Genomic DNA, 24075 nt, shown 5'->3' on the forward strand with positions numbered 1-24075 from the left:
GCCGCCGCTTGGTGAGTAGTTTTTTTATCTATCCATTTACTTTATATCATCAATAATTGAGAATTTTCATTATTATATTAGCCCATGTGGTTATCACTCTATCTTATGTAACCCTTTTGTCGTTGTTTGTTTTTGTCTGTCTTGATGACACTAACGTCTGTTTTCTACCTTCTGTGCTCGTATTCCAATTGTTTGTTTATCTGTACCACTCAGATTAATCAACACTTTGTCCCTACATCTTTTCTAGTACCAGTTTCTGGGCATATAGATGGGCCCATTGTTATTTGCAAAACTGCGTACAAGAATTCCACTGTTATTTAGGAATTTACCTACAGTTCAGTACACTGCAGGGCATTCTCCCGATCATCCTTCACCAATTTATTTTCAAATTTGACATATATTTCTATTTTCTTTACTACCATCAACTTACCCTGTTTACACGCAATCTTTTCACGTATTTATGCATTTGTTTTTTTGCCAAACCATTCTAATCAACTTTTATTACCGTCTCCTACATTACTTTACTCACCAGGCAAAGTAGTTTGTGTTATCTCCAGTGACTTTCTCTTTCCATCTGGCCAGTTTTTAAAATTGTGTCTCCTTTCATGACTTTGCCTATCAGGTCTTTTTTTCCAATCATTTTTTTGGATTATATAGACCACTCTTGTGGTGAGAAGTTCTCGCTCACTCATTGCCTTTTGTTAACCATTGTCTGTTCTCATGATTTTCATGTGAATGTTTCTGAATTTTTTCCCTGCCTTTCTTCTGTTTTTCTGTCTTTTCCCACCCTCTGCCTTTCGTTTTTGCATTTCCCTCCATTTCTAACATTCCAAAATGTCCTCTTTTGTCATTATAAATCCCAACACATATTACAGCCATTCTTTTTGAAAACATGCTTTTGCACTATCAAAATTAAAGTACCACAGTCTTTTTCTTGAAGTTACTCCCAAAAGCCTAACATTGAAAGTTCCTGTTTCTGGATGTAATCCTACTCTACACCAGCCTCTTTTACAGTTTCAAATACAGCAATCTCTTGCACTTACCCCACTAATCTGTGACCTATATGCCTCATCTGCCAGTTCCCACTTCACCAGACTTCTCTCCTCCTGCAATTATCTGCCACTAATGTTTCCTTGGATGGCATCATCTGCCAAGCCAACTTCAGACTGCAACAACATGCCAGACTTCACCCCAAAATTTATCCCACTTTCTCCTAAACCGCATCAACTGTGGAGTTTCCTTTCCTGTCCTCCTACAGTGCCCCAAACAGCCACACCATCAACCACCACTCCTCTCCTACAAACCCAGCTTGGCCAACCTCCTTAACATCCAACAACTTTCACCACTGCTTCCCAGACCCGTAATAACCCATAATCACAAGAACCAGTCACACCAGTACAGTGTTCTCAACTTCTCGCCCAATGCACTCTCCCCCCCGAATTATCTGTATTATCCAAGGGTCTCACTTTCAGCCCTAAACCTGCATTTAACCATATTGCTTTGATGAAGGACCTACTTTCCTTTACACATAATGTTGACTGGAAATATCACTTTGCAACCCAATCCCAAAACCTTTCCAACAACAAACCTGACATTGAGCCCTGCCTTGAACAGTTCTAACCACGATCTCAGCTTGATCCACAACCGCTAATGATCCCTTACAAGCCTTCCAAAAATAAAAAATAAAATAAAAATAAAAACATATTTTTATGTATTACTTTATGTAAATATGTCTGTTCTACATTAATAAATTATACAGTTACTATTAATAAATTATACAGTAACTGTTAATAAATTATTTTTGCGAACAAAGGGTGAAGGTGGACACATTTCAAATAACATCCATTAATGGGTGTACTACTTTATGTAAATATGTCTGTTCTACATTAATAAATTATACAGTTACTATTAATAAATTATACAGTAACTGTTAATAAATTATTTTTGCGAAGAAAGGGTGAAGGTGGACACATTTCAAATAACATCCATTAATGGGTGTATGGATACCTTTGATCAGATAATGTACAAAACTTGTGTAATGACTGTCACTTCAGTTGCCTAGCAGGCAGTTATGTTTGTTGTGCAATTATCTTCAGAATTAATGAATTGCCACAACAATAAATTCTGTTGCGATTTTCATATTGTTAGCAGCTCATGAAAAGAAGGCTATGTTTGTTAAGTCACACTATTAAAATTGATGCCACATGATTTAACAACATTGTGAGCAATACTTAACTTGTCATATTTATGAAACAATGTGCTGATAGAATTCTTACACATGCAAAAATGGTGCAAAATCAGATGAGATAGTGTGAACCAAACTGTATCGAGCAGTATTACTTATAATAACTTATTTCATGAATAACTGCAGCTACAATCTGTACATATACAGTTTGCTGAACTATTTATTACCTTCTGAATACAAACATCACATGAAGGATAAATAGTCACAGTTCATCAAATACATCAATTACTGAGACTTACTGAATGTGGAAAAACATTCTTGCTTTAAACAAGAAAATCCTTTTCTGATGTGAGCTGCCAACAGAACTACTCCATGCACAATACAAATGTTTCAAAGCTGCCTACGGTGTCTTTACCCCTCCATTAAATCCAATGCAAACACTATGTCACAAATTTTAAGAACTTTTTGCACCTGTACCTATTTTATAATGCTTAGATGAAGTTCATAAGATTCAAGTATGCAAAATACAATTTTCAAATGCAAGACAAATACTACAACTTCAAACAAGGAAATGAAAATTGATAAATTCATAGCAACCTATGCATCTTTTGTAACTGCACACTTTTCACTATGTTTATCAAACTTACCATGCATAGACAATCAAACTACAATAAGAAACAGTTTTACATTTATCAATGCATGGGCAGAGAGATATCCAAGGTGTGCCGCATTCACTTGGTTGAATTGTAGCGGGTGTCAGGTGGGGATCAGAAAGCGGAGAAATTATCTTTGAGGTTCTATCAGACCAGAAAATGTGGTTTAAAAAAAGAAAGAAAGGCTTGGACTCTTTACTTGCGACTTTATGTCTAGAATTTGTGATATTAATCACCATGAGCAGATATACGAACACTGTAACAGCTCAAGCAGAATGCAACACTTCCTCCAGACACTTCTGCATCCTAAGAGGGGTGATCAAAAGGAAAGGTATGAAACAGAACTGTGGGTATAATTGAAGTCTTTAAGGAAAAGTAATCATCAGAGGCCTGAGCACAACAATCTCACTGTTTCATAAGCCAAAGGTCTCCCTGTTCCCAGAATTCCTGTGGCTGTGACAGGAGCCAGTCCCCCAATATGTCCTTCAGTTTGTTATCAGAGTTTAGAATTTATTTATTTATTTTTAGCAGCAACATATCCAGGCTCTAGGGCAGATGCTCAAGCTGCTTCCACTTGGCCATTAAAATTTGTGTGACCATGGTGAGGTGTGGATGAATGTTATTGTACAACAGAATCACCCCCTCCGTGAGCAGCTCAGGCAGTTTGCTCTTGATGGACTTACAAAGGCTACTGATGGACTTGCAAAGGTTACGGACTGTCTCATGGCATATATCACGGTTAATGATTTGGCTGTGCTCGAGGAATTCTATGACTATCAGACCTCAGATGTCTGAAAAGATGGTGAGCATCACATTTCCTGCTGATGATACAGCTTTGCATTTTTATGGGGCTGTGACAACACTATATTCACGTCCCTAGATGTCTCACTATGTTATCCCAAAGCAGCATTTGCAAATTTCAGCCAGTTTGTATCTTTTCATTTGAACACTCCTTATACACTGCTGCCAGATTTGTGCAGATTGCTGGAATTAGAATGCTGATGGGCACACTTGGAATTCTGAGATCTGTGAATTTTTTATGAGTATATTGCCTTTTTGATTTTTTAACTATTGAGTACTCAATTTCTGGACATGACTCATACATACCCCAGAGCAGATACAGACTCATGTTACAATTTAATACTGATGGACAGTAGACTGAAGGTTAATGAAATCATAAGGAAGACTCAATAAAAAAAGACATGAGATACTTAAGTATAGAAGAACAGTGACATGTGTCTGATGTTCTCTAAAACTGTAGATAAAGCAATAACAATTACCACTGTAAAGCAATCGACTGAGTGGGTAATAAAATGGTTCAAATGGCTCTGAGCACTATGGGACTTAACATCTGAGGTCATCAGTCCCCTAGAACTTAGAACTATTTAAACCTAACTAACCTAAGGACATCACACACATCCATGCCTGAGGCAGGAATCGAACCTGTGACCATAGAGGTCGCGCGGTTCCAGACTGAAGCGCCTAGAACCGCTCGGCCACACTAGCCGGCTGAGTGGGTAATAGGATCCCTAAAAAGGGTAATGATAAGATAAACAAATATAGGTATGGTATAAAGTGGATGAGCAAAGAAGTTTAAGCAAAATGGCTGCAGAAAAAATTTGAAGAGACAAAGGAAATTTGTTGGCGGAAGGACAGGGTCTGCTTACAGGAAAGTCAATATAATTTTTGGAGATTATAAAAGCTATGTCATTAACATTAAGAAAACAAAAGGGATTCTACTATGTGCTCAGAAGATAGAAGATGTCTGCTAATGTGATAGAAGAAGAAGTGAGTGTCTATTTGGAAGACTTAGGTGAACCATTATTATAGTAAGGGTTTGAAAGAGCTATGGAAGTTTTGCTATACAGCAAAACAGTTGGGACAGATAACATTCGTTTGCAATTTTTAAAATCATTAGGAAAAGTTGCAACATAACAATTATTCAAAATAGTGTGTAGAATCTATAAGACTACAGACATACCATAAGATTTTCAGAAGAATACCATGCACACAATCTCTAAGACAGCAAGGACAGATTAATGCTCATTCACCCATGTTGCTGACCTGAATAATATAGAAAAGAATGGAACTGAAAATTGAGAATCAGGTTTTAAGAAAGGGGAAAGCATGAGAAGCAGTTCCAATGTCGCATTTCACAATGGAAGCAAGGCTTAAGCAAAGCTTAACAGAAAAAAAAGGTGTACACTATAGGGAAAGATGGGTAATATAAAATATGCACAGGAACCAAACCGAAAGTGCTCATATTAAAAAGAGCATATGAGGAGGAAATACTGTTTCTTCTCTACTGTTCACGCGGTATATCAAAGAACCAATGAAGGCAGTAAAAGAAAAATTCAGAAATGAGATAAGAACTCAGAGCTAAAAATATCAGTGCTAAGATTCACTAATGATGCTATTCTTTGTGAAGGTGAGCAAGAATTATAGACCCTGTTGAATGGAATAAATAGTCTACTGACTACAAAAAATGAATTTAAATTTCCATTCACAGTGATATCTTCTAGCAACTGTGCCTTGAAAATAATGGGGTGCCCCCTTGTTGAAATATCAATAACTGGCTACAAACTGTCAAGTCATTTGGATTACAACCTGAACATATCCTTAACAGAAATCATTCTAGTGCTCGAATGTGTCAGTCAATTATCCAACTTTGTACATCAAAGACAGCTGAGATGAGAAAAACTGTATGTTTATAATTAGATCACTAAAACAGCCTCACAGATGGAGATGTTTGGTAACACTATGTCTCAACTACTTTTCAATTAAATAAAAAATGTTTTAAAAATGTCCATGATGTTTACTTCATAGAAAAAGCTGCCACTTCCAGCAGGATCAGGTTCATAACAGACATGGAGTGATATATTTATAATGAAAAATGGTACTGATTTCACTACATGGGAAAGCAGGATAACAGGCATAATTAATGCTCATGTTTGACACAGGTCGGACTCCCAACATAAAGGTTGATATCGTCCTCTCAGTAGGAAATATTCTGTCTTCAGGCACTGATGCATATTTTGAACCTGTTATTCATACTGTGTACCAAACTACCTCAGGTTCTTGGGGGATATTGCCACACATCTCTCCAAGGCAGTTTTCAGTTCCAGCACAGTGTGTTCATTGAGAAACACATCTGCCAACAGCATCCCAGGCATGCTCTATAAGGCTTAGGTCCATAGGGTACACAGGCCATTCCATAAGTATGCTGTCTTCACTTTCCAGTGTGTCCAACACAAAGTCAGTGCCTACCACATCCCAAAAATCCCAAAACAGATGGACACAATCCAGAATAATCTCCCTGGAATACTGCTATGCTCTAAAGTACCTCCACAAAGATATGGTCAGCCATTGTGCACAATGCCTGCCCACACTACAACGCCTAGGCCACACTGATGACATTCATGAATGTTCTGTTATGTGTAACAACCCCTGCACCTCTTCTCTCTCTCTCTCTCTCTCTCTCTCTCTCTCTCTCTCCCCCCCCCCCCCCCCCCACACACACACACACACTGGTAGCTAGAATAACTTGCCACAATAAAGGGTGACTGTAGACCACTGTCGCTGGCCCCAACCAACATGCACTCTACTGCAGTACATTTTCTCTTGATTATGGCATGGTTGAAGTGGGATGCATTTAACAGGCTTCCATGCATACAAACCAGCCTGATTTAATTACTGCAAAATGGTTCTGGCAAACAAACATGTACTGGTTGCAGTTGCAATGTCCACAGTGATCTGCCTGGGAGTGGAATGTCGGTACCTTCTCACTATTAGGGCTACGTATCGATCATCTTGTGGTGTGGTGGAACAGCTACAACCACCGGCATGCTTTTGAACAGCATTTCCACCTTCAGTGACCTTTTTTAATAGTCAAGTGACACTGGGCAAGGAACTTTAAGTTAAACTGTCTCCCATGTACAGAAATATACATAATGGATATACGAGTGCATGTTGTAGACACACGACTGACGATATATGGAAGTTTGGGTCTGGCCGTGAAGCATGCTCGGATAACCTAATGATACGGTGAACACTCGCAATAAGAAGGAAATCTGGGTTCAAGTCCCAGTCTGGCACAAATTTTCATTGTCATCATTCCACTATACATCTGATGGTTGTCCATACTCACAATTATGAATACATTTTACGTATTTCATAATGGCAGCAGTTGCTGCAGTGCCTGTTCCTTTGGCCATGTACGCATGTCCGAATGAACATTGCATTGTACTTCTGATCAACACAGGCCCTGCAATATCTTAATGTATGGCTGTGGCCAGTGCTCTAAACTGTTTTGGTTCAACAGCAATCCACCTCATTGGCATGCAGAGGTTTGTGCCTATCAAGGCAGGCAAACCAAGACCGCTGCTCTCTGTGACACACACAGCCCACCCCCAATTCAGAAGTGTTTAGAAATGGTACAGAAGCATTAAGAAGTAACACTATTAAACCCCCCTATGACAGACATGTACCATAAATGCACAGTAAAATTATTGTCTGTGTATAGACCGATGAGCCAAAAAATTATGACTACCTCATTAAGACATTGTTTGTCCATCTTTGAACTAAGTACATTACTTATTCTGCTTATCATGGATCCAACAGTTTATTGGTAGGTTTGTGGAGGTATGTGGCATTAAAGGCACAGTAAAATTATTGTCTTTGTATACATCAATGAGCCAAAAAATTACGACCACCTCATTAAGACCTTGTTTGTCCATCTTAGAACTAAGTACATTATTGATTCTGCTTATCAGGGATCCAACAGTTTATTCGTAGGTTTGTGGAGGTATGTGGCATTAGATATCTATGCACAGCTCATGTAATTCGCATAAATAACTGGCCACTGATTTGCACAGCCAGTGATGGCACCTGATAGTGACCCAGATGGGTTCCATAGGATTTACATCAGGTGAATTTGGTCATGGAGACATCAACATGAGTTCACTATAATGCATGGTTCTGGCTCTGAGACGCAGACAACTATCCTGCTTCCAGATGACATGATTGTCGAGAAATACATCAAGCACGATGGGGTGCACGTGGTTTGCAGCTGTCTTCAATTAATACAACAGGATCTAAGCAAGTGCAGGAGAATGTCACTCATAGCATAATATTGCACCCACCAGCTGGCATCTGGTGCGCTGCATGTTTCGAGATGCCATTCGCCTCAATGACTGCATTTGTGGAAAACACTGTCAGCCTAGTGTAGCAAAAACGTGGTTCACTCAAAGAGCCGACACATTTCCATTGGTAAACGGTAGAGTCCTGTAATCGTAACTGACAATGTCGCTGCATCAAAATGTGAACATGTAGGAGTGGTATGCTACAGAGCTCCACGTTCAGCAACGTATGATGAATGGTATGCTCCAAAACACTTGTGCGTGCACCAGCACTGTTCTCTTTTGGTAGAGATGCCACAGATCACCATCTATTCTACTTAACAGAGCAGACAAGCCTCTGAACCCCACATTCTGTGACAAGTCATGGACATCCAACCATTTAGTGTCTTGTGGTAGTTTCACTGTCCGCCCACCTCTTTCCGTAGATGCTCACAACAGTAGCACATGAACATTTGATCCGCTTCCCTCTTTTCGAGATACTCGTTCACAGGCTCTGCGTAATAATAATCTGCCCTTTGTCAAAGTAGCTTATCTCAATGAATTTCTCATTTGCAGCCCATACCTTCGCTAGGGTGATCCCTTGCTCATGTTTTCTCCACTTAAGTACTTTTGATACCGTGTCATGTCTGCATCCTGCATCGTGGTGGACAGCGGTCATTATGTTTTGGCTTATCAGTGTACAGTTATACATATACCAAGGGGAAATACTAAAAAACAATATAAAATTTAATGAATAAATGAAATATGTAGTAAAGAAGACGAAAGATTATGGTGCAAATGCAAGGCTACTGATACTCATTTTTTTATACACTTCATTTGTAAGTTAGATAATAATTAGTAATGACACAAAATACCCTCTGCTATGGACTGTAAAATGACTAGTGGAGTATACACATTGACATGGAACTATTTTCACACATTCCCTATGATTTGCTTGTTTTGTTGTCTTATTATCTCAAACAAATACTAACATATGACTTACTTCTTGATTCTTAACTTTTCGAGTTGTGAAGTCCCAAGCACATGCCATGAAACACATCTCTGACAGCTTGTTGTAAGACAGCAGGAAGTCCCTGAACTAGAAAATAACAATCACAGTTATTAGTATTATTACAACAGTAAACATCAGTATGCTGCATTTATTTATGGTGTATTAGTAAATGCACTAAAGCAATAGTCTTTAAACATAGTCGCTACTAAAAATTTATACAGGTTTATAACTCATTTCTTTACATAAAATACTCCACAAGCCAACTTACAGTGTGTGTGGCACAGAGTACTTCATGTACCATTGTCATTACCTCTTTTTTGTTCCAGTTGCTAACTGTGTATGGGAACAAAAGTCATTGCATGATCTCTAATCTATATAATTTTACCTTGACTATGTGTATGTGTGTGTGTGTATTTTAAATTCTTCTAGCAACATATGCTCTTGAAATTTTAACAGTAAAATACATAGTGATGCATAACACCTCTTTTATAACATCCGCCACTGGTCTGGATGAGCATTAGGGTGGCTACTACTTTCCAAATTTGATTGTTACCTGCGTGCTATGCCCCAGTTCAGTTACATATAAGAACACAGAATAAAATAGGAAAGATGCATGTAACTTAGGCTCAATAGGAATAGGGAAAGTGTGCTCCTCTGTCTCTATATTAAGAAAAAACAAAAGAAAATCATATAAAATATAATTTACTTTTTGTATAAAAATATTATTTAGAAATAGATGGCTAGCCAATACATTTCAACTTAATTGTTCATACTGCTGTACTATACAACTACCAAAGCTACTATTTACAACATTTGTGATGCAAACACATTTTTCTTTAAAAATTCTTATTCTTAGATAAAGTTTTTTGTTTTTATTCCCTGGAAAATTATCACAACCTGAGGCATATGCTACATTTTATGTAAATTATTTGTAGTAGTCCATGAGTTTGCAACCTTACCTAGCGGAAACTTTACAACTTTCAGTTTAATAACTAGGTGTAAAGTATTAATGAAATCTCTATTTTCATTCCATTGTGGTGGCTCTGTCTTAAAGAACACAAGTTAACCCTGATACAATATACTTATTTTATGAGAAACAAGCAGTTCAGTCAGATTACTGATAATTTCTGGGATTTGATCAATTCCTATTTAAGGTTTTCAATATTTTTGTTGGAAGCATGATTCACTGCAATGACCACTTTGATTTCTGATTCAGAAGACAAATTACAATCAAAGAAAGCCAAGGTGATAGAATAAGAGCCATGCACCATAATTAATTTTTCAGTTTTTCAAAAATCTCATGAGAGAGATAACAATTAACATGATATTTTTCAAGTTTTGAAAAAAGACTGAAATTATTCAAATATGGTCCTTTGGTTTCATAGAAGGACAGAATAATGTTTTGATGTATACAGGGTGAACTTAATAAAACTGACAAACTGCAGGGCGAATTCATGACTGGAAATGAAGGAAAATAGGTCCTATGAACATATGTATGGAAATGCATTACTGCTACAGTAGATAGTGCTGATGAATGACAGCTCATCTGAGCATGTGCCATGGATTACAATAAGTAGCAAAACAGTTGGGTATTCATCTTGGGAACAAGTCGAGATGGTGTTTGTGTACAGACAAGGAAAAGGAAATGGTCGAGAGGGAACTCTGCTTTACCAGAACAAGTACCCTCACAGACACCAACCACATCACACAACATTTCAAGCCCTTTTTGGGCATGTGTGTGCTCAGTGGTCCTTTCAGACAGATGAACATGCAGAGAGGCAAAGGACTGTGCATACACCACATTTGTAGGACCAGGTTCTACAAGATATTTAGACGAATCCTAGTACAAGCTCCAGGTAAGTGGCCTGCCACATATTGCAAGCCAAAGTACAATTACATGTATCCTGCATGACACCTACTGCTATCCCTATCACCTGCAATCCCATGGAGGCCACTTTGAACATCTCTTGCACACACATCGTCCATTTCTAGATACATGATCACAGGACCTTTTCTCCTCCACTTTAAATCAGGAATCCACCCCAGCAGTTTGTCAGTCTAGCTTAAGTACTCAAAATGTATTCAATCACATTCACATTAAGCGAATTTGGTAGCCAAGATATCAATTTAAGTTCAATGCCATGCTACTCAAAATACTGTAGCAGCATTCTGCTTCTGTGACACACACAGTTCTCCAGCTTGGAGATGCCACTGTAGCTGGGGAACACATCAAGCATTAAGAGATGCACATGGTCTCCAATAATGATCAACTCGCATGCGGGAGGACGACGGTTCAATCCCGCGTCTGGCCATCCTGATTTAGGTTTTCCGTGATTTCCCTAAATCACTTCAGGCAAACGCCGGGATGGTTCCTTTGAAAGGGCACGGCCGACTTCCTTCCCCGTCCTTTCCTAATCCGATGAGACTGATGACCTCGCTGTCTGGTCTCCTTCCCCGAACAATCCAATCCAATAATGATCATAGTCCAAATCTGCCATGGTGTCTTAATTACTACCATAGACCCTATCGAAACTCATGTGAATGTCCCCCAAAGCACAGAATTGGTCAGACTGGCCTGTGTCCATGGCACAGAGCATGTTTTGAGCAGCCGTTCGTCTGCATGACAGCTTATCTGGACACGACCATAGACCAGGTGACAAAATTCCATTAATACACTGCCCAATCTCAGTGAACCATCTATGCCCACTGCAAACTTAATTGATGATGATGATGACACCTTTTTCCCTTATCCTACTCAGCCCACATTTTGCACAGCTTTTACATGGAATGGGAACAAAATCAGAGAGAATCCCAAGATAAATTAGCAAAGCCTTTTAGAAGTGACATTTAACAGGCACTCTAATGAGCATCTCTTAGACACTTTTGAGGCTACTAAGTTAACTCTTGATAAAATGCGCTGCTCTTTGAATCTTATATATTTCCTCTGTCCACCTTATCTGGTAATGGTCCTAGACTGAGGATCACTACTCACGTATGGGGTGAACAACAGTTTTTTTAAAAGATATGTCCTTTGTGAATAGACTACATTTTCTGATGATTCTTCAAAATTAATCTGTCTGGCATCTGCCTTTTCTACAATTAGTTTTACCTGGTCATTCATTTTAATAAATATCTCTGTACACCTATTTCCAGATATTTAATGCACGTGACTGTTTCCACTAATTGCGTAGCAGTCATATAATCAAATACCTGCTTGTTTTACTGATTGAAAAAAAAAAAAAAAGAATACACAAATGTTGAAAGATTCCTTTATTATCTGGTCTCTCTCTCTCTCTAATATTTATCATTGTAAGGAGATGAAAAACTGATAGTAAATTAAAAATTGAGTCTATTGTCCAGGCTGCAGTCAGAGATTTCAGAGGGCACATGGGAAGAGATGGGAACTTCTTCAGTGCTACAAGCATGTCCTTGATACTGAAAGTGTCACTGCTGCTGCTGCTGCTGCTGCTGGAGATGGGCAGAAACTTTGGAAGACATCTACCTCCTACCATAAGCTTGTCACTTTGCTTTTGTCTCTGTAAAATTAGCATCTAACTGGATTTGATCACATGTGTGACTCTTTTGTCTAGTCTCCTACTTGCATTGTTCCTTTTACAGATATTTCACTTTGGCTACTGGCAGAATTGTGCATAACGGGCTAGTTTGTGGCTTACAACAATATAAGGAAAAAATAGATTGCTACTTACCCATTAGCTTACAGCCAAAGCCATCATCAGAAAAGGAAACACACAACCATTCATTCACACATACAAGTACACCTCACAAACATACACATGATTGCCACCACCAGCAACTCATAACTTCCTGATGTGTTTTCATATAAAATCTTTGCCCAAGTGTATATCCAGTTTTTCAGTTCATTTGTCTCAAAAAAGTCTACAGTGTTGAATGACAGTAAGTCATTGTAAATGATAAATCTGAAGCCAGCAGCTGAATTTCACATATAGACGAAAAATCTTCATTCTGCAAGTTTTCTATAGCATGCAGCATCTTGCATCCAAGTTTCCTCCTCCTCCTACCTTGCCATTCCTATTCTTACATGGCTCTGTCCTGCACCATACACCTCACTCGATTGTTCCAATGTAGCTGGGGTCTTCCTCTTTTTCTGTGTCATGGAAGTCTCCAGTGCCATATTTTAGAAGCCCATCTTTCCACTGGATTCATTTAAATTGTTCGTCCAGTGCTAGGTATTTGTTTTCAATTGTGTGTATGATATCTTTTGTAACTGCTGTCTGTCTTCATAGCACTTCATTTCTTATTTTCTCTCTTCTTGATACTTTACAATTTCATCTCCAAAATTCCATTTCATTCGCCTTTAATTTCATCTCATTGATGCTGGAGAGTTCCCACAGTTCAGCACCATACAGTGCAATGCTCTCAACTATACTTTTGTATATCCTAACTTTCACATTGTTTATGTATTTTTATTCCAATAATGGAGTGCAGCTGCTTAATTGTCATTTTTTCCTTTCCTATGGTGTGCTTCATTTGCTCATTGCTTCTACCCTTGTTCTAAACGATTGTCCCTGACTGTTTATGTGATCTTCTACATTTTACTATAGATACATCACCCATAAAACCTCCTTTCCTATACTTCCAACAACCAGGTATTCAGCCTTTATGAAGTCTATTTTCATACCCTACTGCTCATATTATTCTTAAACCTTTCTTAACAAACTGCACACTGGCAAGAACTGTGACAACTCAATGTGATACTCGATAAAACTCAAGTTAAAGAATTACTTATACTGTTATAGTACAAGCTTCCCTTATATTTCCAGTAAGTATTATTGCGAGTAAATTCCATTACATGTTTTGTGCATGTCGGGGTGCTTCACACACATTTTTCATCGCCAAACTAAAAATTGTCGTTTTTCCAACTTTGTCACTTTTCTTGCTGGGGTGCAACATAATATAGATCCTCCTCTAAAATGACCTGATCGTCAGTGAAATTTAGGAAGAACAGGGTGTCATCACCTGTTCTAATTCCCATATTTTTGCACTTCATTTTAAAATTTTTGTACATTGTTCAAAAACATTTTAAAGAGGGTCGGCACTTAGCAACAATCTAGTCTTAGTCCTTTGCTAACATTATATTTTCATAACAGCATATGTGAAAAACAAGCTGCCTCACATACATTTTGTGAAATACTTCAGTGATGGGGCAGCTAGTCAGTACAAAAACTGTAAAAATCTCAAAAATTTATGCACAATTTTCAAATTCACACAGAATGGAATTTTTTTCGCAAGAAGTCATGGTAAAAATGTATGTGATGGTATTGGTGCTACCATTAACTGCATGGCATCACGATCTGGTCTGCAGCACCCTACAGAATGTCACATTCTAACACCTCTTCAATTATTTACCTGGGTACAGAAAAATATCTCTGGCATACAATCATTCTATGTTTTGAAAGATGAGGTGAAATCAGTAGAAGAGTTGCTAAAAAGCAGACTAGAACACGTTAAAACTGTTGCAGGCACAAGGAGCCATCATCAGTTCTCACCAGCGGACACTGACAATGTGCAGATGAGCAGACTGTCCAGTTATAACTATAGGTTCATGCATAACATGTGTCTTCACAGTGTGTCTGACACAGGATTCAGAAGCAAAAGCAGCAACATACAAACAGGTTGCTATGTTATTGCTTTTTATGATGACAAATGGTACTTAGGATGTGTTGCAGAGTGCTGTGAAGCAGAAGGTGATGTATTTGTGAACTTCATGCCACCAGCAGGACCAGCAAGATCATTTCATTGGCCACGTTTGGCAGACAGGTGTTGGATTCCTTTTGAACATATTCTTATGACAGTTCCAGTTCCTACCACAGTGTCAGGAAGACAGTACAATTTGCCAGTCAATATACACAGTACAGTAGCTAAAGTGTGTAAGAACTTATGTTCGAAGCACAATTGACTGGTATTTAGCAGTTAAGGTGCAGTAAACATTAATGATAGGTTGTGTTAATCTGTCTATATGTTGTTACTTAGTGATTAAACAGTTATGGGAGAGGATAAGAAGAGGCAGAACAGTTTACGAACAGTTTTTACAAAATTGTGTTGTGGAACAATGGCCACATCACTAAATACATCTGTCAACTTCCATTGTACACAAATGTCTTGCAATAACATGCCGACATTTTGAGATATCATTATGGTCTACTTATGCAGTGTGTGAAATTTGGCTTGGATACCACTTGTCCCTTTTGTGCTACCATACTTCAAAAATCCATGTTTTTCAGGTCATTTTTCAAATTTTTGTATTTTCGTGTGCATGTTTTTGTGACTGATATGGGCATGATGAGTTCTGTGTGTGTTTAGGCCACACTAAGCTTACCACAAAAAAAAATGTAGCCTATACCCCTTTTTGAGTGAATTACATTTGGCATAGGGGGCACTGCAATATGTACCTTTAACGTATTACTTTTTCCATCACATTTTGGAATTTCTTATTTTCCCTCATAAATATGTTGTTGGTGTTTTGATTCATGGAGTGTGTTCTCTAAATGGATGTTACTGGGTTGTAAAAATTTCGCTGGACTGTGTGGAATGGTTCCAAAGTTATTAAGACCTGAAGTTGGGTCTGAAGACAGATTACCAGATGCGGGTTGCAATTTCTGGGTCACGCCACCTTCTTTCACAAGTCATAATTCTGGAACTCCCCCCCATGAACCATGGACCTTGCCGTTGGTGGGGAGGCTTGCGTGCCTCAGCGATACAGATAGCCGTACCGTAGGTGCAACTACAACGGAGGGGTATCTGTTGAGAGGCCAGACAAACGTGTGGTTCCTGAAGAGGGGCAGCAGCCTTTTCAGCAGTTGCAGGGGCAACAGTCTGGATGATTGACTGATCTGGCCTTGTAACACTAACCAAAACGGCCTTGCTGTGCTGGTACTGCGAACGGCTGAAAGCAAGGGGAAACTACGGCCGTAATTTTTCCCGAGGGCATGCAGCTTTACTGTATGGTTAAATGATGATGGCGTCCTCTTGGGTAAAACATTCCGAAGGTAAAATAGTACCCATTCGGATCTCCGGGCGGGGACTACTCAAGAGGATGTCGTTATCAGGAGAAAGAAAACTGGCGTTCTACGGATCGGAGCGTGGAATGTCAGATTCCTTAATCGGGTAGTAGGTTAGAAAATTTAAAAAGGGAAATGGGTAGGTTAAAGTCAGATGTAGTGGGAATTAGTGAAGTTCGGTGGCAGGAGGAACAAGACTTCTGGTCAGGTGACTACAGGGTTACACAAAATCAAATAAGGGGTAACGCAGGAGTAGGTTTAATAATGAATAGGAAAATAGGAATGCGGGTAAGCTACTACAAACAGCATAGTGAATGCATTATTGTGGCCAAGATAGATATGAAGCCCAGCCTACCACAGTAGTACAAGTTTATATGCCAACTAGCTCTGCAGATGACGAAGAAATTGAAGAAATGTATGATGAAATACAAGGATTATTCAGATAGTGAAGGGAAATGAAAATTTAATAGTCATGGGTGACTGGAACTCAACAGTAGGAAAAGGGAGACAAGGAAACATAGTAGGTGAATATGGATTGGGAGCATAACTTAATCATAGCTAACACTTGGTTCAAGAATCATAAAAGAAGGTTGTGTACATGGAAGAATCCTGGAGATACTAAAAGGTTTCAGATAGATTATATAATGGTAAGACAGAGATTTAGGAACCAGGTTTTAAATTGTAAGACATTTCCAGGGGCAGATGTGGACTCTGACCACAATCTATTGGTTATGAACTGTAGATTAAAACTGAAGAAATTGCAAAAAGGTGGGAATTTAAGGAGATGGGACCTGAATAAACTGACTAAACCAGAGGTTGTACAGAGTTTCAGGGAGAGAATAGGAGAACAATTGGCAGGAATGGGGGAAAGAAATACAGTAGAAGACGAATGGGTAGCTCTGAGGGATGAAGTAGTGAAGGCAGCAGAGGATCAAGTAGGTAAAAAGACGAGGGCTAGTAGAAATCCTTGGGTAACAGAAGAAATATTGAGTTTAATTGATGAAAGGAGAAAATATAAAAATGCAGTAAATGAAGCAGGCAAAAAAAATTACAAACGTCTCAAAAATGAGATCGACAGGAAGCGCAAAATGGCTAAGCAGGCATGGCTAGAGGACAAATGTAAGGATGTGGAGGCTTATCTCACTAGAGATGAGATAAATACAGCCTACAGGAAAATTAAAGAGACCTTTGGAGAAAAGAGAGACACTTGTATGAATATCAAGAGCTCAGATGGAAACCCAGTTCTAAGCAAAGAGGGGAGAGCAGAAAGGTGGAAGGAGTATATAGAGGGTCTATACATTGGCCATGTACTTGAGGACAATATTATGGAAATGGAAGAAGATGTAGATGAAGATGAAATGGGAGATACGATACTGTGTGAAGAGTTTGACAGAGCACTGAAAGACCTGAGAGGAAACAAGGCCCCGGGAGTAGACAACATTCCATTAGAACTACTGACGGCCTTGGGAGAGCCAGTCCTGACAAAACTCTACCATCTGGTGAGCAAAATGTATGAGACAGGCGAAATACCCTCAGACTTCAAGAAGAATATAATAATTCCAATCCCAAAGAAAGCAGGTGTTGACAGATGTGAAAATTACCGAACTATCAGTTTAATAAGCCACAGCTGCAAAATACTAACACGAATTCCATACAGACGAAAGGAAAAACTGGTAGAAGCCGACCTCGGGGAAGATCAGTTTGGATTCTGTAGAAATATCGGAACACGTGAGGCAATACTGACCCTACGACTTATCTTAGAAGCTAGATTAAGGAAAGGCAAACCTACGTTCCTAGCATTTGTAGACTGAGAGAAAGCTTTTGACAATGTTGACTGGAATACTCTCTTTCAAATTCTGAAGGTGGCAGGGGTAAAATACAGGGAGCAAAAAGCTATTTACAATTTGTACAGAAACCAGATGGCAGTTATAAGAGTTGAGGGACATGAAAGGGAAGCAGTGGTTGGGAAGGGAGTGAGACAGGGTTGTAGCCTCTCCCTGATGTTATTCAATCTCTATATTGAGCAAGAAGTGAAGGAAACAAAAGAAAAATTCGTAGTAGGTATTAAAATCCATGGAGAAGAAATAAAAACTTTGACATTCGCCGATGACATTGTAATTCTGTCAGACACAGCAAAGGACTTGGAAGAGCAGTTGAACGGAATGGATAGTGTCTTGAAAGGAGGATATAAGATGAACATCAACAAAAGCAAAACAAGGATAATGGAATGTAGTTGAATTAAGTCGGGTGATGCTGACGGAATTAGATTAGGAAATGAGACACTTAAAGTAGTAAAGGAGTTTTGCTATTTGGGGAGCAAAATAACTGATGATGGTCAACGTAAAGAGGATATAAAATGTAGACTGGCAATGGCAAGGAAAGCATTTCTGAAGAAGAGAAATTTGTTAACATCGAGTATAGGTTTAAGTGTCAGGAAGTCGTTTCTGAAAGTATTTGTATGGAGTGTAGCAATGTATGGAAGTGAAACATGGACGGTAAATAGTTTGGGGAAGAAGAGAATAGAAGCTTTCGAAACGTGGTGCTAGAGAAGAATGCTGAAGATTAGATGGTTAGATCACATAACTAATGAGGAAGTATTGAATAGGATTGGGGAGAAGAGAAGTTTGTGGCACAACTTGACTAGAAGAAGGGATCGGTTGGTAGGACATGTTATGAGGCATCAAGGGATCACCAGTTTAGTATTGGAGGGCAGCGTGGAGGGTAAAAATCGTAGAGGGAGACCAAGAGATGAATACACTAAGCAGATTCAGAAGGATGCAGGTTGCAGTAAGTACTGGGAGATGAAGAAGCTTGCACAGGATAGGGTAGCATGGAGAGCTGCATCAAACCAGTCTCAGGACTGAAGACCACAACAACAACAACAATTCTGGAACTAATTGGCAGGGGAAACTAATACTTTGTACATGAGTGTTCCACACCTGGTAGAATTAGTATACTGAACGTCAGTCAAATCTGAGACTATGCGACCTGGAGCCCCTGGTTGAACTGACATGGAATGACCCTATGCCTATTTAAGTAAAGTAGGCCTACTGGTATTTAATAGTTTTAATAAAATCAACCGAAGCGTTTTGCTAGCTTTTACTCTACCTTCATGTATATGTATAATTTTATACTCTAATTAAGTAGAGTAATGTTTTTGCTATAAAGATGTGTTGACATGAATGATAAAATTTTGTACATGATGTAAATATATAATATTTTACACTGTTTTGTACTTTGACAAGTCCAATATAATGAATGTGATAATACAGGTGATAAATAAATTAATAAAGAAAACAATGTGGCACTCTCACGAGACACACTATTTTGCTAGGGGAATTTGCTTGAGAGCTGATACCCAAAAAAGCAGTGAAATAGTGATTTTCAATAAAGGGACTCACTAAATGAGGATGTTATGAGAACAACCGCAGTCACGCAACTTAGGCAAAACATGGATGCTCAACGTAGAGTTGGAAGCTCGGTGAATGTAACAGAATATTCACTATTAAATGCTTGTACAGGTAAGAGTTTCATACAGTTGCATTTAGAAATGCTAGATAGTCTAGAGAGGATATGAGCCTTCTAAATCCACATTGGAAGCAGCTGGTTATGTTTATGTTCCCAAGATCCAGATTACACAGCTATTAACCACGCACTCTATCATTTTTCCAATGCAACTCATGATGTACCATGGTAGTTATCTGGCACAGGTGATCCTTGCCAGTTTTGAGTCATGGTAATGCTGCTCACATCAAACTTGTTCATGTAACTTCCCTATGGCTTTGTAACTCTAAGGGAAACAAGTCTTTTCTTTTATCTTACAAAGATAATGTGATATGTATGTATAGTGTTTCAGTTCAGGATACATCAAATGCACTTTCTCAATAACATAAGCACATTAATGACAAGATTAATGGTGATTATTTGCTACTGTTTAATAGAGACTGTCCCAGTCCACTGCTAAGTTGATTGGTATAATGTTTCTCAAGAAACTGTGATGCAAAGACATGTATGGATGATAATCCATGTGTTAAAGCAACTTAACATGAAGGAAGGCTGGAGGAACAATACAGTTTAATCTCCAGCTGACAACAAGATGATTAGAGAGAAGCAGCAGATCCTCAGACCAGTACAGGACAGTGGAGAAAAGCGATCACATCTCTTTTAAAGAATTATCTCCACATTCACCTTCACTTAAAGAAACCATGGAAAAGCTAAATCAGAATGGCCAAGCAAGGATATGTACCTTACTCCTTCATGTGCGATTGAAGTGCATTAACCACTGTTGCAGATCACTAGATTGCAACAAAACTTCCAATTTCTTTTGTCTTACCTCAGTGATACACATATTTTATGGTTTAGAATATAGTAACATGGTAGGCCCATTCATGATGAGTCATGGTCAGATGTCACACACAACTGCGTGTATTCTTATTTGAAAAACATTAAATAAGTTGCATGACTGCCACCAAAGCCAGTGTTATAAAATAGAGAAATTTACAAAACAATTTTTTGCCTCTGCATTTTTTTGAAATTTATTTTGGATCATTTTGGTGTATAATTCACATACTGCATCGTATTTGTATGTCTGTTATTAAACTTTGGTTTCATTTACGAAAAATGTAAAGTAACAAACGTGCGTCGCAATACCTTGCACGCTCCAAAATTATTCACACAAGAATCATAATTCTCTATTAGTACTCACCGATTTCACCTGGTCAGCGGTGACAGAATCAGCAGCCAATGAATTGCTTGTTGCCATTGTTTGACGCGTACTGTTTCGATTAAAACATAAGAATTACTCGCTTAGTAAGGAGAAACTACCAAGTAATAAACAACACAGTGCTTACATCATTGGTTATCAACAGCGTTGTTTATACTCGTTAAACGATACGGTATAAACAACACTATTTATGAATTTTTCTTCTCTTTAAGACAACTCGATAAAGAGATCCAAGATCGCTACTAACCTGTCGTCTGCTAATTTCTACTTCTTGAAATTTGAACGCCGGTACACTCACTTCGACCAAAGTTGAACTACATGTTCATAGTAAACAACTGCCTGGCTTTAGTTATCGAGAAGTCAGCGTACTATCGATATAACCGTACTGTAGGGACTCCAGTTCGTAAAGATGCATATGAATAGAGAATGAAAACTTGCACATCCATCCCACACATACCAGCGGGTCTAAATGTTTCCAAACGTGCAGTCAGAATTCTTACTCCAAAGACCCGACTCTGAAATGATGTATCGCTTACCAGCAATTATAATATGTGCGTTTAAGCAGCTGCCAGTGGGCTCACGGGTATGCGCAGAGCTAACGTCACGTTTAAAAAGCGTTTCTGGCTACTTGGAGGCTGGCTGGTAGTTGTTAGCAAAAAGTAGTAAGAATCAACCAGAATCTGCCCGGATAAATTTTTCTAGCCCTCCCGAACTGCAAGGTTTGCACATGCCCATACCTGTCAGAGTTGTAGTGGGTGGCTGCGTTAGTCACCAATCCTGTGTTCTCCACGTAACCCGTGTTTACTTATCATGAGTTTGCTTTTTTTCTGTTTTTGGTTCATATGCAGCTCTCATGTCAGATGAAAACAAAATCTACATCTACATCCATACTCCGCAAGCCACCTGACGGTGTGTGGTGGAGAGTACTTTGAGTACGTCTATCGGTTCTCCCTTCTATTCCAGTCTCGTATTGTTCGTGGAAAGAAAGATTGTCGGTATGCCTCTGTGTGGGCTCTAATCTCTCTGATTTTATCTTGACTGGGAGCTAACGTATGCATTAAAATAGACCCATACGATCACATAAGATTGAAGTAATATGTTATTAGTTTCAGGTTTCTGATTTTATTTGCATGTTACTAGCAGATCGAGCATTATACTAGGGTGGTCTGATAAGTCTCGTAAAAAAGCAAGAAAAAATGTTTGCTTCGTAAACAACTCACCTTACTTTTCAACATAGTCTTCTTTGAGGGCCACACACTTGGTCCAGTGATTCACCACATTTTTCATCCCATTGCAAAAAATAGGTTCTGTCAAACTCTGCAAACTACTCATTGACTGCAACTATCAAATCCTTATTTGATGAAGATTTCTCCCAACAAGCCAAAGTTTCAAGTTAAGGAAAAGGAAGAAGTCACTTCGGGTTAAGTCAGGTAGATAGGGTGGATGAGGAACCAATTCAAAGTCCAGTTCATACAATTTCGCCATTTTTATCGTTGATGTGTGGGATGGTACATTATCATTGTGAGAGAAAACTTTTTTGCGTGCCAACCTTCTGTTTTCAGCCAACATATATTGTAACAATAAAGCTAGTAGGGACCCGTTACGGTTCTGCATTTTTCCAAGTAATCTATGAGGAATATTCCTTGGGAATTCCATAAAACAATGGACATCAATCTTACCAGCTGACAAAATGATCTTAGTCTTATTTGGTGCACTTTCACCAGAATTTATCCATTGTTTTAACTGCTGTTTTGACTCTGGTGTGTAATGGTAGATCAAGGTTTCATCAACAGTCACAAATCGGCGCAAAAAGTCTTGTAGATTGTGATTAAACACCGACAGACATTGTGCTGAAATGTCGGCTTTTGGCCGACTGTGAGCAATCTTGGCATCCACCTCGCATAAACTTTCTTCATAGTCAATTCCCCATACAGGATATTATACAGTTGCTCAGTCGAGAGACTCCTATAGTGTCAGCAATCTCATGAATGTTAATTCGGCTGTCTTGCATTAACATATATGGATTTTGCCAATGATCTCGATTGCACTGCTGCAGCGCGGTTCGTCTTCGGTGCTTGTCCGACTGAATTTAAATTCATTAATCCAAAAGTAAATGGTCTTCAGTGATGGTGCAGAGACCGTGTGAACGTCATTCAGTGCTGTTTGGATTTGTGCAGCAGTCCAACTCTTCAAATCAAAATGTTCAATGACAACACGAAATATAGATTTTTTTCCATTTTCAGTCGCAGTCGACACACTGATCAAGCATTGGGAAAACAATACTCGCGTTCGTATGGGCTCGAGATTTCCCCATACTCGGCAGCGTTCGATACAGTATCGAACCTGTTCAAATAATTATGTGATATGTCAGTCACTCGGTGCGAGTGTAAGGGATGTGCAAGGAACTACGAATTAACCCCAACAAGAAGCTATGGCTATGCATTAAAATTGACAGTTTCGTGAAACTCAGAAAGAAATAATGTTGAGTCTTACCACTGCTCAACCTGCCCATATAACCATTTATGCTGATGTTTAAGTTAGAGTTAACAAGCAAAGGCGAAAATGTAGCCCTCCAAAAAAAAGTAATTTGACCAAATCCAAATATCTTATTTGTGTCTGAGAGACTAATGATTTACAAAGTGGGTTGTAAAATAACATTTCAATCTCTGTGTAAATACCATTATGTGAGGTAAAAACGTTACAAATCATGGTGAAAACAAGATGGCACATTCAGATGAAACAAGGAAGAAAAAAATGGCTCTGAGCACTATGGGACTCAAATTCCTTAGGTCATTAATCTCCTAAAACTTAGAACTAGTTAAACCTAACTAACCTAAGGATTTCACACACATCCATGCCCGAGCCAGGATTTGAACCTGGGACAGTAGTGGTCTCGCGGTTCCAGACTGGCGCTGCATCGCCTAGAACCGCACGGCCACTTCGGTCTGCGAAACGAGGAAGAAAATTAATCAACAATTAAGTGCCTAACAAACTGTAATTGCTATCCTGGTGATACATTATAACAACAAGAACCATCTTAGTGATCAGGCGTCAGTAGATACAGGACGTGCGAGTACTCAAGAACTGTGCAGAATCATGACTGCAATCTCTTATTTATTTATAGTTTCGAGGGAATTTATTTTACGATTTCGTTACGCAAAATTAATATATTTAGCTTGAAAGAGTTTTTATCTGCCATTATTTCATATAACTTGCACGTTTGAGATAGGACGTGAAAAATTATTAAAAAATCGATTTTTCAAAAATATGTTCATTTTGTAGCGTATATCTTTCTGAAGAGTATGATAATTAAAACATATTTGTTCGACGAAATGGAAGACATGT

General features: G+C 38.7%; 1 protein-coding gene across 1 annotated transcript in view; it reads right to left on the bottom strand.

Moving 5' to 3' along the window:
• The window catches only part of LOC126100527 (mitochondrial import inner membrane translocase subunit Tim9), a 44031-nt gene extending 22897 nt beyond the window's left edge, over window positions 1–21134 (bottom strand). Inside the window, exons 1-3 of the mRNA XM_049911142.1 lie at window positions 20978–21134; window positions 20713–20782; window positions 8959–9054 (exon numbers count right to left, since the gene is read on the bottom strand). Of these exons, the coding sequence (XP_049767099.1) occupies window positions 8959–9054; window positions 20713–20769 (153 nt within the window). The 5' untranslated portion in view covers window positions 20770–20782; window positions 20978–21134. The remainder of the gene's footprint in view (window positions 1–8958; window positions 9055–20712; window positions 20783–20977) is intronic.
• Window positions 21135–24075: the final 2941 nt, after the last annotated feature.

This window comes from Schistocerca cancellata, chromosome 9 (genome assembly GCF_023864275.1).
Source record: "Schistocerca cancellata isolate TAMUIC-IGC-003103 chromosome 9, iqSchCanc2.1, whole genome shotgun sequence".
NCBI lineage: Eukaryota > Metazoa > Arthropoda > Insecta > Orthoptera > Acrididae > Schistocerca > Schistocerca cancellata.